The sequence below is a fragment of the Dipodomys merriami genome, unplaced genomic scaffold, assembly GCF_024711535.1.
Source record: "Dipodomys merriami isolate MVZ:Mamm:240054 unplaced genomic scaffold, mDipMer1.0.p SCAF_19, whole genome shotgun sequence".
Lineage (NCBI taxonomy): Eukaryota > Metazoa > Chordata > Mammalia > Rodentia > Heteromyidae > Dipodomys > Dipodomys merriami.
Genome location: NW_027203270.1, coordinates 19,802,577 through 19,816,109, shown reverse-complemented (window position 1 = coordinate 19,816,109; position 13,533 = coordinate 19,802,577). Strand labels below are relative to the sequence as shown.

At 42.3% G+C, this 13,533-nt stretch overlaps 1 protein-coding gene across 2 annotated transcripts in view; it reads right to left on the bottom strand.

Annotated features, from left to right (window-relative positions):
• Positions 1-13,496, bottom strand: part of Ttc19 (tetratricopeptide repeat domain 19) — a 52,059-nt gene extending 38,563 nt beyond the window's left edge. For both annotated transcript variants that reach the window (XM_070027650.1, XM_070027649.1), the window contains exons 1-7: positions 13,305-13,496; positions 13,092-13,219; positions 11,044-11,154; positions 10,363-10,401; positions 9,516-9,572; positions 9,177-9,238; positions 7,353-7,447 (exon numbers count right to left, since the gene is read on the bottom strand). In XM_070027650.1, the coding sequence (XP_069883751.1) occupies positions 7,353-7,447; positions 9,177-9,238; positions 9,516-9,572; positions 10,363-10,401; positions 11,044-11,154; positions 13,092-13,219; positions 13,305-13,488 (676 nt within the window). In that variant the 5' untranslated portion in view covers positions 13,489-13,496. The remainder of the gene's footprint in view (positions 1-7,352; positions 7,448-9,176; positions 9,239-9,515; positions 9,573-10,362; positions 10,402-11,043; positions 11,155-13,091; positions 13,220-13,304) is intronic.
• Positions 13,497-13,533: the final 37 nt, after the last annotated feature.

Below are 13,533 nucleotides of genomic sequence, written 5' to 3'. Positions count from 1 at the left end.
GTGTGTGTGTGTGTGTGTGTGTGTGTGTGTGTGTGTGTGTGTGTGTGTGTGTGTGTGTGTGTGTGTGTGTGTGTGTGTGTGTGTGTGTACACACACATCTGAGGGAAGCTAGGAGGAGGACACAGAATCAGAGGGAAACGGAAAAACATAAAACAGAAGAGCCCATCAGCTGCACAGGACATTGATGAAAATGAACTAAGGAACTTAAGGGCAGTAATGGGAGAGAGGGAGGGAGAAGAAAAGAGGGAACAGCTTACACTAAACAGAAGGAAAGAAATGTACATATCACCGACGTGGAAGAAATATTGTATTGTCAAAGCTCATAGAATTCAAACTTTATAGACCATGACAATGACAATTTGTCTCGTGAAGGTTAAAATGTGTTTGTGGTTTTAACTAAACATGACTATCTCACAATTTGTGAAACATATACAATCACTTAATCTCAATAAAAAATTACATATATAAAAAAAGAAATGGCATGCAACCCAGTTCTAGCCAGTAAGAAGGGTCAGGGATCTGTGGCTCCTGCCAATAACCCTAGCTATTCAGGACACTGAGCAAAAAAGTCAGTGAGAATCCATGTCCAATTAGCCAGCAAAAATTAGGACTGGAGATGTAACTCAAATACTGAGCAAGCTTGAAGCCTTGAGTTGTTTTTTTTTTTCAGTTCCTTAGTACTGAGGGACTCAGATTGCCTTGATACTAAGAGAAACCTCAAAGAAGTTTCCTCCTTTTCCTTTGGAAACTGCCCATTTAGGAGATTCCTAGGAACTCCCACAGTCACTTTTCTCTTTTGTGCTTATGGTTGAGGCTCGAACTTGGGGCCTCCTGCTCTTGGGTGGCTTTTTCACTCACAGCTAGCTATGCTCTAAAATTTGAGCTATACTCAACTTTTCAACCTCAAGGGGAATAGTACAAAAAGGCCAACATACTGAGAGATCAAAGTAAGAAGACTGGGAAAACACTTGAACCTTCATAATTCCAATGAACCACCTACCACACAACTCAACACCAGCCTATCACTGAAATGGCAAAGTGCCAGCTGTACGCAAGAAAACCAAAAGAGGAAGTGGCGCTGTAGCTCAAGTGGTAGAGTGCTAGCCTTGAGCTGAAGAGCTGAGGGACAGCACCCAGGCCCAGAGTTCAAGCCCCATGACCGACAAAAAAAAAAAAAGAAAACCAAAAGAGCTCCAGGACCTGAGTTCAAGTTCAAATTTAACGAAGGAAAAACAAAAGAGAAACTTGGAAGGATGGGTGAATATTCATCTGAGTATCTTTGTAAGCATTAAGCTTCAAAAGAACAGGGACTTCTGCCTTCTGTGCTGCTTCTCAAATCTTAAGATCTGGAATAAAACAGCCACTCAAATACTTTTTTAATAATAAACAAACATAAGTGAATTTTTATCTAACACTAAGTCTCATGAAGTCAGTATCCTTCCAATCTCAGCCTTTCAAGTAGCTATGATTACAAGCATGAGTTAGCAACTGGCTCTGGTCTCATAATTCTTTATACTATACAACCACTCCCTTTTTAAAAAACAAAAGCCAAAAATAAAATCATTTCTTTGTAATTACAAATACGGGGAAGGGAACCCACAGGCTGATATCCTTAAAAGAAAAACCAACAAATGATAAAGCAGTAAGCTTTGTCAAAGTGTGCGTGTGTGTATAAAAGCCACAGCAGATTTCGTCATATTACAAAGTTAAAAAGGTTATAAAAATTAATGAGTTTCAGAGAGATTGGGCACAGACCCTTAACATAGTAAAAACTAATAGTTAATACTTTCTGAGAAGATGCTATATATTAGGCATTATTCTAAGAGCTTTGCACTTAGACATTAACTCATTTGACCAAGTCATGAAGTAGCAAAATCAGAAAATATAAATTAAAAGTCCTTTCAAGTGCAATCTGACATCCATTCATTTTGGGTTTTGAGAGGGTCTCATATATGGCTCAGGCTGATCTCAAACTCACAATCCTCTTGTCTCAATCTTCTGAGTCCTAGAATTAGAAGCATGAGCCACATCACACTTGGCTAAAATGTACAATTTATTTATTTTTGGTTGGTTGTGGGGCTTGAACTCAAGGCCTGGGCGATGTCCCTGAGCCTCTGTGCTCAAGGCCAGTGCTCTACCACTTGAGTCACAGCTACACTTTTGGTTTTTGAGTGGTCAATTGGAGATAAGAGTCTCATAGGGACTTTTTTGTCTAAGCTGACTCAGAACTGCAGTCCTCAGATCTCAGCCTCCTGAGGTGCTAGGATTACAAGTGTGAGCTACCGGCACCCAGCTTAAAATGTGCTTTTTTTGGGGGGGGTCCGGTCGTGCAACAGACCCACACCACTGTCCTCAGATTTTTTTTTTTTTTGTCTGTCCTGGGGCTTGAACTCTGGGCCTGGGCGCTGTCCCTCAGCTCTTCAGTTCAAGGCTAGCGCTCTACCACTTGAGCCACAGCACCACTTCCGGCTTTTTTCTTTTTGCTTATGTGGTACTGAGGAATCGAACCCAGGGCCTCAGGCATGCAAGGCAAGCGCTCTGCCACTGAGCCACCTTCCCAGCCCAAAATGTGCTACTTTTAATGAAGGAAGTTCAATGCTAAGAACGTACTCTGAACCAACAGATTTCAATGCTATCTTGATATCCACTACCAGAAGACATGAACTTCAATGTAAATTTACTGTTCTAAATTGAACAATACTGTTGACCTCTACTCCTTCCCAAAACATAGTTACAATGAAAGCTAAAAGATGAAAAATAGAATCAAGGGAGATGAGAGATGGTTAAAAAATATATATATATATATGTATATATATATAGTGGAGCCAGGTGCCAGTGGTTTACGCCTATAATCCTAGCTATTCAGGAGGCTGAGATCTAAGGATCACTATTCAAAGCCAGCCCAGACAAGAAAGTCTGTGAGACTCTTACCTCCATTAAACTCCCAAAAGATCCAGAAGTAAAGCTGTGGCTCAGTAGAAACTCAGAGACATCAACAAGGCCCTGAATTCAAGCCCTACAAACGACCGGAAAAAAATTGTGGGAGATTCAATGCGAAGGAAAACGTATTAAGTGACTAAGCACAGGAAAGGCAGATGATGAATGAATACCAATGGCCAGACACACTCATGAGAAGCACCATGTACCCTAGAACACCAGGAGAGCTTGGAATGGAAAAAAGCAAGTACTAGGCCAGACACAGAGGCTGCCACCTGCCACCGCAGTTATTAGGGAGGCAGAAAGAGGGAAGATTGAGGTTCAAGACTAGCCTAGAGCAAAAAGTTTGTGAGACTCGATCTCAACCAATAAAAATCTGAGCACAAAGCCGTTGGCTCACACCTGTAATCTTAGCTTTTCAGGAGGCTAAGATCTGAGGAACACAGTTCAAAGCCAGCCCAGGCAAGAAAAGTCTATGAGATTCTTATCTCCAATAAAGCACCAGAAAACCAGAAATGATGCTGTGGCTCAAGTGGTAGAGAGCTCGCCTTGAGCTGAAGAGCGGAGGGACAGTGCCCAGGCCCAGAGTTCAAGCCCCAGGACAGACAAAAAAAAAAAAAAAAATCTGAGGACAGTGGTGTGGGTCTGTTTGAGAAGGTAAAAAGAAGGATCACAGCCCAAGCCAGACACAGCAAAAACAAAGACTCCTATTTTAAAATAAGAAAAGCAGAATAGGCTGGGGGTGTGATTCAAGTGCTAGAGTAGCTAACAAGCTCAAGGCCCTGAGTTCAAGCCCTAATACTTAAGGGAAAAAAGATTAAGTGCTATAGTTAAATGAAGAACTTGTGTTATACATAAACACCAAGCAAACAAAAAAGTGAGTTAATTTCAGAGAAAAGAAAATTTCATATAAAATTGGAAATGTAACTGAACAGTTTGTTGGTTTAATAAGTAACACTACTTACATATTCATAATGCAGACAAGCAAAAACTTAGCTAAATCTTCAGACTTCCCTAAGTCAATAGTTTCCAAAAATAATAAACCAATAAAGAGCAATTTTACAAGTTTCTGAAAATATTAAAATTAGACAGATGGGTTACTAGGCACTGGTGGCTCACACCTATAATCTTAGCTATTCAGGAGTCTGAGATCTGAGAATCACAGTCCAAATCCAGCCTGGACAGGAAAGTTTGTGAGACTCTTATCTCTAATTAACCAGCAAAAAGCCAAAAGTAGAGCTGTGGTTCAAGAGAGTGCTAGCTATAAGCAAAAAAAGCTCAGGAACAGCACCCAGGACTGGCATTTTGAATAAGTAAATAAATAAATGGATGGATGGATGGTATAGCAAGGAAATGTTATCCTAAGTCTTATAATGCAATTATACACACACATAACATACATACACACATACACACACACACACACACACACAATTTTTTTTTTGGTTGGTTGTGGGGCTTGCACTCAGGGCCTTGGTGCTGTCCCTGAGCTTCTACTTCTGCTCTACTTAGTGCTCTACTGCTTGAGCCATAGCCGTATTTTTTTTTGTTTTTTTGGTTTTTTGGGTCCAGTCGTGGGGCCTGAACTCTGGGCCTGGGCGCTGTCCCTCAGCTCTTCAGCTCAAAGCTAGCACTCTACCAACTTGAGCCACAGCGCCATTTCCGGCTTTTTTCTTTTTGCTTATGTGGTGCTGAGGAATCGAACCCAGGGCCTCAGGCATGCAAGGCAAGCGCTCTACCACTGAGCCAACTTCCCAGCCCAGCCATAGCCCCATTGTGTGTTTGTGCACACACACATGTGCACGCATGCCCTGACAGTCAGGCTTGAATTCAAGGCCTGAACACTTTTGCCAAACTTCTTTGCTCAAAGCTAGCACTCTACCACTTGAGCCACAGCTCCATTTCCAGCTTCTTGGGTAGTTAACTGCAAATAAGAGTCTCACAGTCTTTCCTACCTGAGCTGGCTTTTAACCACAACCTTCAGATCTCAGCCTCCTGGAGTAGCTAGGATTTCAGGCTGAGCCACCAATGCCCGGCACATTTGATTTTTTTCTTTTAATACTATATATCTGGCAGCAGAAATTAAAGAGAAAAACTAGTTTCTACTTGTGAAAAACTGCCAGACACCAGTGGCAATTTTTTCTACTTTTTAAAATGTAAATAGTATACAGAAGGGGGAAGCCTAAAAAGATACATACTAAAAAATTAAAAGTAGTGTTTTCTTAATAGTAGGATTATGGGTGATCTTAATACTTTAAAAAAAAATTACTGTTGCTGTTATTAAGTAGTTATACAAAGCAGTTACAATTCTGCAAGTCAGATTATGAGTGTAATGCTTCTTGGTCAATGTCACCCCTTTCTGAGTTCAGTGGCAACTGGTATGACTTTTAGCACTGGTTAAAACAGTTTTATACTTTTAAGAAACTAATATCAATGTCTGAAAAGACAAGATCTAAGTACTTCATATGTTGGATAGTCGGACCTTCTTGCAGATTTCCTCCTGGGACTTCCACACTGCACTGACTTCCACACTGTATTTACTTGTTGGTCTTTATTGAGTCTTTTGTTCATTCCTTCAGGAATTACTGAGCTTGTTCTTTTATTCAGTAATTACTAAATTATAATATATGCCTACCATTGTTCTAGGTACTAAGGACTTAGTGATGAACAAAACAGATGATATCTTGACCCCTGTTTGATAACGAAGACAAATACTAAAGGAATCTTAAGGCACAGACCTAACTGCAGTTTCCCTAGCAAAAACCCAAATTGTAGAGTGTGTGAAAGGCTTCTACCTATTCTGTTTTGTTCCTAGCCTCCATGAAAGAGAATGAAGTGCAAAAACATACGCTTCCTTCTCTTCTTCCCTAGCATTTTGTCTCTGTGGTTTTTGTTGCCCTCCCCCTCCGCCCATGCTAGGAGTTGGAACCCAAGACCTGATTCAAAGTGTTTTACCACTCCACTGTATACCTAGCTCCAGTAATAATCCAGCATTTTGACTGGTGGTTGAACTAAGAAATAAAAGAAAGCCCTTCCCTTTCTGCTTCCCAATTTCCCAGAGGGTCTATGTAACTAAAAGTTGAAAGACAAATTAATGAACTTTTCATCAACAGGGGTTAAAAAACACCTTGAACAGCAGTCAATGGTCACCTCACAGTATATTTCAAACCCTCTACCGAAACATTATAACAATAACTTATTTTGCAGATGAGATATTTTTCTCTTTTTTTTTGTCGTTCATGGGGCTTGAACTCAGGGTCTGCATGCTATCCTGGGATTTTTTGCTCAAGGCTAGCACACTACCATTTTGAGCCACAGTGCCACTTCCAGTTTTCTGGTGGTTAATTGGCAATAAGAGTCTCATGGACTGGAGTTGAGTGGTTGTGTCTGCAAGCATTTTGGCCCATTGCCAAAATGTAAACAGCAGACTGACTGGCCCCCAGGTGTGTGCACAGAATCAGGCACCTAGTGGGAGGAGTTATACACAAGAAGGTGGAGCCTCTAATTGGGCCTAAGGAACTAGTATGGCCTGTGGGTTGTCCAGTGATCTCTAGAGTCATGTAGCTATTTCCTAGAGATACCTACTATCCCTAGTGCAACCCACCCTAGGTGGTGCCCTTCCTCACGACCCCTCCCTTCTAGAGGGAGTTCTGCATATATTTTTCTCCAATAATCATTGCCATTTTGCTTCTCCTTCTATGTCTGAAGATTCATTCTTCAACAATGAGATGAAGAACCCAATCTCAGTGTTGCAGTTTAGCAGTGTCAAGAGGACCGTTAGGAAGCCCAAAAGGACACAAAATTCAACTAAGAGTGGGTGTCTGGCAGAGAGGTCAGGACCACTGCCTTGGATCTGGCCACTCAGTCTATGGATGCCACTTCAGATCATCTGTTCATCTGCCTACAAATTCTGGAAGGATGGGAGGTTGCCCCTGCAGCACAAAAATGATCTCAACTCCTGGGTTATTCTATAAAGCCAGACCTAGGTTATCTTGTAGGGATGCTGACTCTGAACTCAACTTTCCTGGGAACCTTCCACTTTTATCTTGTCCCAAGGAACTGCCAACAATGTTTCCTTTTCTCCACAGAAGTGCTGGGGTTGGATAAATGATGTGGCCCTCCCTCTGTCCTTCTGCTTTCTAGCCTTAATCAGTCAAACAATGCTTTATGAAGGAATTGAGTTATACAGGCAGATAATAATACTTGTCAATAAGCAGTATTAAATTTCTACTTTAATAAATACATTTTAAAATGAAAAAAAAAAGAGTCTCATGGACTTTCCTGCCCAGGCTAGCTTTGAACTACAATCCTTAGATCTCAGCCTCCTAAGCAGTTAGTATTACATCTTTCTTAAAATATAATGATGCAGACCTTTGTAGAGAAAACACAATGTCCATAAGAGTCAGGATTCCTACCTGATATAATGTCTTCTGTTAATTTCTTTTCCCTTTCAATTTTTTTCTCCAGAGTAGAAATGCAGAATTCATAGCCAGCAAGAGCAAATTCCTGTCTGTGAAGCAAGGATCAATAATCAGCTGTGTTATACCCGCTTTTTCTTGGTGCAGGTTTAAGCATTAAAAGAGGAAATTTTGCTGAAAGTGTTTCTGAGATGCCATTTCTCACAAATTTTGTTTTGTTTTTTGAGAGATGATTGAACTCAAGTCCTTGAGGACTCTACCACTTGAGGCACATCCCTAGTGTTTGCCTTGAACTATAATTTTCCTACCTTGGTTCGTAAGTGGGATTAAAGATGTGTATGATCACACTAGCTGTTCTTTTGAAGTTCTAAGTAATATTTTTGCCTGGGCTAGTCACAAATTTCAATCCTTCCATCTCAACCTCCAGTAGAACTGAGATTACATACCACCATACTCAGTTGAAGATTCCATACTCACTGAAGATTCCAAGTTCTTCCAACAGGAACTTTGGGGAAGTTTTGGTGGTTAATCCTTCTCCCAAACTGTATGTCTTTAATAAGTTTCTTACACTGGAATGACTTGTAGTTTTAAGCATGGGAAGGAATTAACCTTATAAAGTGAAAGAGCAGCCGGGCGCCAATGGCTCACGCCTATAATCCTAGCTACTCAGGAGGCTGAGATCTGAGAATCGTGGTTCAAAACCAGCCCAGGCAGGAAAGTCCATGAGACTCTTATCTCCAATAAACCACTAGAAAACCGGAAGTGGCTCTGTGGCTCAAGCAGTAGAGTGCTCACCTTGAGCTGAAGAGTGCAGGGACAGCACCCAAATCCAGAGTTCAAGCCTCACAACTGACCCAAAAATAAACAAACAAATAAATAAAGTGAAAGAGCAATTGATCAGGGCATCAGGGACGAGTGTCAGGGCCGCTGGCCTCCATGAGCACTCCAAACCTCCAGCACCAACCTCTACAAAAAATAAAAGTCTAGAGAAGCTAGTCTTAGCTCTCCCCCTAAACTCATCCCAAAATTATACCAGAAGCTCCTCACTTATATCCTAGTGTTGCACTGCTTAACTCCACCTAGGCTTTACTCATCGATGTTCTGGGCCTTTGGCGCACCATTTGCCTTGTTTCAAAGTCTTCCCACATAGCTGGCACTACAAGAATGTAGACTCACTTATTTTAAAACTAGCACCTGTTTCCTAATTTCCTTACCAATCCTCTACTTCAGGCTATTTCTTCTTCCAGAAACCTAGCTTTTGGTCATCTCTACATATCTAAAGGCAGTGCTAAAATCACTAAAACAAAACATCTTACACCAAACCTCTACTAAGACATAAAAAAAAAAAAGTCACTGATTATCCAGAATGGAAAATGAGCCACGAGATAATGAGCAAATCTCACCTTTTAACTTCATACCCAATGTCATCCTACTAAGTCCTCTATCAGCAAAACAACTCCAAAACAAAGTCCATTGCCCTCAGCAGAGTTTACATTGTTCATTCTTCTTCTAAGAAGTCTCAACTCTTAACTTCCCTCCTCATTTCAATCAAGAACAGAAAGCTTGATAAGCTTTAATCACAGGGCAGACACAGGTGTAAAGACTGTGTGCTCCATTCATCAGGCTAATGGAAACAGCAGGGCAAAATTGGAAAGGCCTGAAAACTGAAGAGATGATATAAAACACTTTGAATGTTAACAATCCAGTTTTTTGAAAGCCCAGATGACTCCTCGGGAAAATCAAGGCAGATAAACTCAGAATCAGGGTATTTTGCTACAGCACTACTTCCTGGCCACCAGACTAGATCCAGACTACACTTACCTATTCTGAGCAGCATAGATACTGGCCAACTTCAGGGAGATTTCAATTATTGTATTGTCTTCCTGTTGTGAAAAAGCCAAAAAAAAAAAAAATTCATAATGAACTTTGTCATGATGTAGTTCAGATCAACTTCTAATTTTGTGATTTTGATTTACAGAAATATTGGGCATTTTTATATGGGTTTAGGAATTTAAAAAAAAAAAAACAAAAAGCCAAAAGGTGGCTTTTTTTTTTTTTTTTTTTTTTTGCTTCTCATGCTAGAGGCTACAGGGAGTTTTCAGAAAGCGAGACTTTTGCAAACTGCTTCTATAAGTAGATAGTATGGGGCTATGTCCCTACCTGCTTCATGCCCCCTCCAAGCAGGTAACTCATAGTTGCTTTAAAAAGCTGTTCCGCCTAAAAGCATAAGAGAGATGTTTCTTTTATTTGAGCCCCACTATTTATGAAACCCTAGATTTTACTTACTTTTAAAACTGAGTCTTATTATCTAGGCCAGAGTGATCTCAAACTCACTTTCCCTGTTTCCACCTCCCAACTCGTGGGACTACATGCATGTGGCTACCATGCCCTGCTTGGGTCTGAATTCTAAGTACCAGTCTGTATCATTGTTTGCAAATTTACAGAGAAAATTAAACTCTTGTGAAGAAAGAATGAACAAAAAATATCCTGTGTACCTTAAACTACTCTATGGTGAGCAGAAAGTAGTTTGGATATTAATTTCTCATCCAAACCATGTAGTAGAAGCTACAAATTGTCCCCTAATATTCATTCTATCATTGTAGTAAAAAAAAAAAAAAAGTCCCCTCAATTTTTAGTTAATAAGCCTTCCTTAGAGCTATGTGTAGTCACATGATGAAGTTCTTGTCAAGAGTTGGCTGGTGTCATATTACAATCCTCCTGATCTCCAACTCCTGAAAAGCTAGGATTACAGATGTGAGCCATTGTAGGAAGTCGTAACCCATACATTGCTCTTGTTGTCTTCCCTCCCTTTCTTCAGGCTGGAGGTGCATCAGTTCATATATGCAGATGAAAACATATCTCAGAAAGAATCTGGGCTTCTGAACCAGACAGAAATGCCTACCTGACATGATTTCAAGTCTTTAGCCTACCTGTGAACTAATGCATTAGAGACACACTTCTATCTTGTTTGAATACTATATTTGCAAGACTCTGAGATATTACTTACATTTTCCAGCTGACCTCGTATAAATGCTAAGTTGGCCATCTGAAAACAAATTATAAATTGATGTTCAGTTTGGATTACAGAATTCCGAATAATTTATAATCCTTTATGATAAACATTCCTTTTGCTTTCACCCTCTATAAAAATAATTCAAAGCAGAGAAAATATGTCCAGTTAATCTCATACAGCAAAGATATGAGCAGTAAATAGTTTGTTGCATATATTCTGTTGGTAACAAGCCAAAAAGTCCACTGACCACTAAAGAAACATATATAATGTTTCTTTTGGGTCTAGGATTGAGATATAAATTACTCTAGGGAGGAGCATGTTCTTAAAAAAAATAATATGATGATGCTGGGAAGGTGGCTCAGTGGTAGAGTGTTTGCCTCACATGCATGAGGCCCTGGGTTTGACTCCTCAGCACTACATAAACAGAAAAGCTGGAAGTGGGACTGTACTCAAGTCGTAGAGTGCTAGCCTTGAGCTGTGAGAGCTGAGGGACAGCACCCAGACCCAGAGTTCAAGCCCCACGACTGACAAAAAAAAAAAAAAAAGAAAGAAAAAAGAAAATGAGGGGAGGAAGATGGAGACATCCTGAAGGTGAGAAATACAGAATAGGAAGTAGAACTCTTCCCTAGTATCTACCCTTCATCATGATTGGCTCAGAAGGGTTAAAAGAATTACCAAATCATAAGTGTAAGTGATGGCCTTCTTGTTATCACTCTGATAGGCGAGGCGGAGTGCATCATGCAAAATCAGCTCAGCCTCTTCTGGTTCATCTTTCATGATGCTCAACTAAAAAGCAAAGACAAAGAAAATAACACTAAATGTAAGGGAAGCACATTACATGTTACCAAACAGAAATAGCTATGACTATATATCCCAGTACAGAGAGAAGCTATTCTTGGGCTGAAGGCACAGAGGTTCAAGAGGTAGAGCACCTGACTAGCAAGTGCAAAATCCATACCATAAAGGGGGGGGGGGGAAGGGAGACAAAGGAGGAAGGAAGAGAAAAGAGGAGAGGGGGGAGAGGAGGGGAGCAAGGAAGGAAAGATTCTCATTTTATCAGCCATCTACTGAATCTCTACTATGCCCCAGGCATTATAGGTAGTAGGGAGGCCAGCCTCGCTTGGCCATATAGCAGTTTTGACCCAAAGATGCAGGAAGGAGGAACATGAGCAATCTTTGCATACTATTTTATAAGAAAGCTGTTTGCCCTCCATTCTTTTTCTTTTCCTGCAAGCTGAAGATGACTATGTAGAATAAACTTGATTACAACTCACAAGAAGAACTTTAAAGGAAAACAATAAAAGGAGTGATGTCAGCAGTTAGGGAAACTTCCCAAGAATCGACAGTTAAACTGAGGCCGGAAGGACAGGCAAGAGTCAAAGAAGGAAGGGTGCTTTCAGAAGAAATGCAAGGAAAAGAGACATGAAGGGGTGATGGTGAACCAGAAGGTTATTGTCAAATGGGTTGGTAAGGTTGGATGGGTTTTATCATAAATGCAGTAGGAAACCATTCGAAGTTTTCAAGCAAGGAAGAGGTATGATCTAATCTATGTATTTTTAAGACTCTGTGACATTATGCAATCCAAGCTGGTCTCCAGCACATCATCCTTTTGCTACACCCTCTAGAATGCTGAGATTACTGGACTGCACCACTACACTCAATCTGATTTAGATTTTCTAAAACATCAGGTTGCTAAATGGAGGATGGACTGTGGGGAGGGGGCAAGAAGACAAGACATACTACTGGAACAGGTGAGAAATGCAGAAGGGGGAAAGATTTGAGAAACATTTTGGATTTGGTGCCAACAAGGAGTTAGTTCTGTGTATTTGAATCAATAGTAATATATCACAAGTTTTAAAAATAGCTTATCAGGTTTCTTGGCTGAGATAGTAAAGAGAAGATACTAAAGGTGGAAGCTGGGTGGTGTAATCCTAGCTACTCAGGAGGCTGAGATCTGAGGACTCACGGAGTTCAAAGCCAACTGGATCAGGAAGGTCTGACCGTGTGACCCTTACCTCCAATTAACCACCCCCCAAAAGCTAGAAGTGGACTTGAGGCTCCAGGGACAGCACCTAGGCCCTGAGTTCAAGGTCCAGTACTGGTGCACACACACGCTCTCCCCACCCCCTACCCCCTCGCAAAAGATAGTAAAGACTGCGTTGGGGGAAGCATTTGAAGGCATGAGTTTAGTCTGAGGACTGTTAAATGAACGGTGGAGGAGCTCAGAGTGACACATCACAGACACTGAACACAAATCTGGACATTGCAGGCGTTGTCTAAGATATTTGGCCCAATGGAAACTGGAGAGGAGAGGAAAAGGACGTGAAGAAAAAAAGAACTTAGAAGAGAACCAAAACTAAATTCCATTTCACGATGCCCTACGTGGAACGTGCAAAAATGCCATTGCAGCTAGGTTAGTGTTATTGGTTTTTTTGTTTTTGTTTTTTAAAGGCAAAACAGTCTCAATAATGTTTGGCCAGAGGAGCGATGCCAGGGTGCTGTCCCGATCTGCACCGGAGACTGCGACTCTGCTGCAGGTTTCTGTGACTTGCCAGCCTGAATGTATCCCCGCGCTTTTCCAGTAACCATCTAATTCGGGGTAATTTTTCCCCTCGGAGGTTCCATGCCCGCCTCGGTGTGGCAAGCGAGAGACGAAGGGACGCACGTCTCCGCGAGGCAAGGCCACCCCGGCCGGCCGCACGCCCGCCCGCGAGCCGCCTCACCTTCGCTCGCTTCAGCAGCTGAATGATCTCGGCCTCCGCCTCGTCCGCGGCGTCCCCGGCGGCAGCTCCGCCCGCGCGCGGCGGCCGCTCCTCCTCTTCCGCAGCGGAACGCGAGAACCAGGCGAGCGCTGCGAGAAGGGGCTCTGAGGTCACCGGGCCCGGCCCGCGCCCCGGCCCCCGCCCGCCTGGCCCCGCCCGGCCCGCGCCCCTCACCTGCTACCAGCGGCAGCAGGCCCGGGCCCCGGCAGTGCAGCGCGACCCGAGACGGCGGCACCTTCGCCTCGGGTCTTGGACCTCCGGCCGGCTCCGGGAGCAGACGTGCGGAGCAGCCCCACCACCTCCGTCCCGCGGCCCGCAGGAGGCCTCGGCCCAAGCCACAGCTGAGGAACGCGTACATACTCTCGCCGCGTCCTCTGCGCACTGCAGGCCGGGTCGGTCGGAT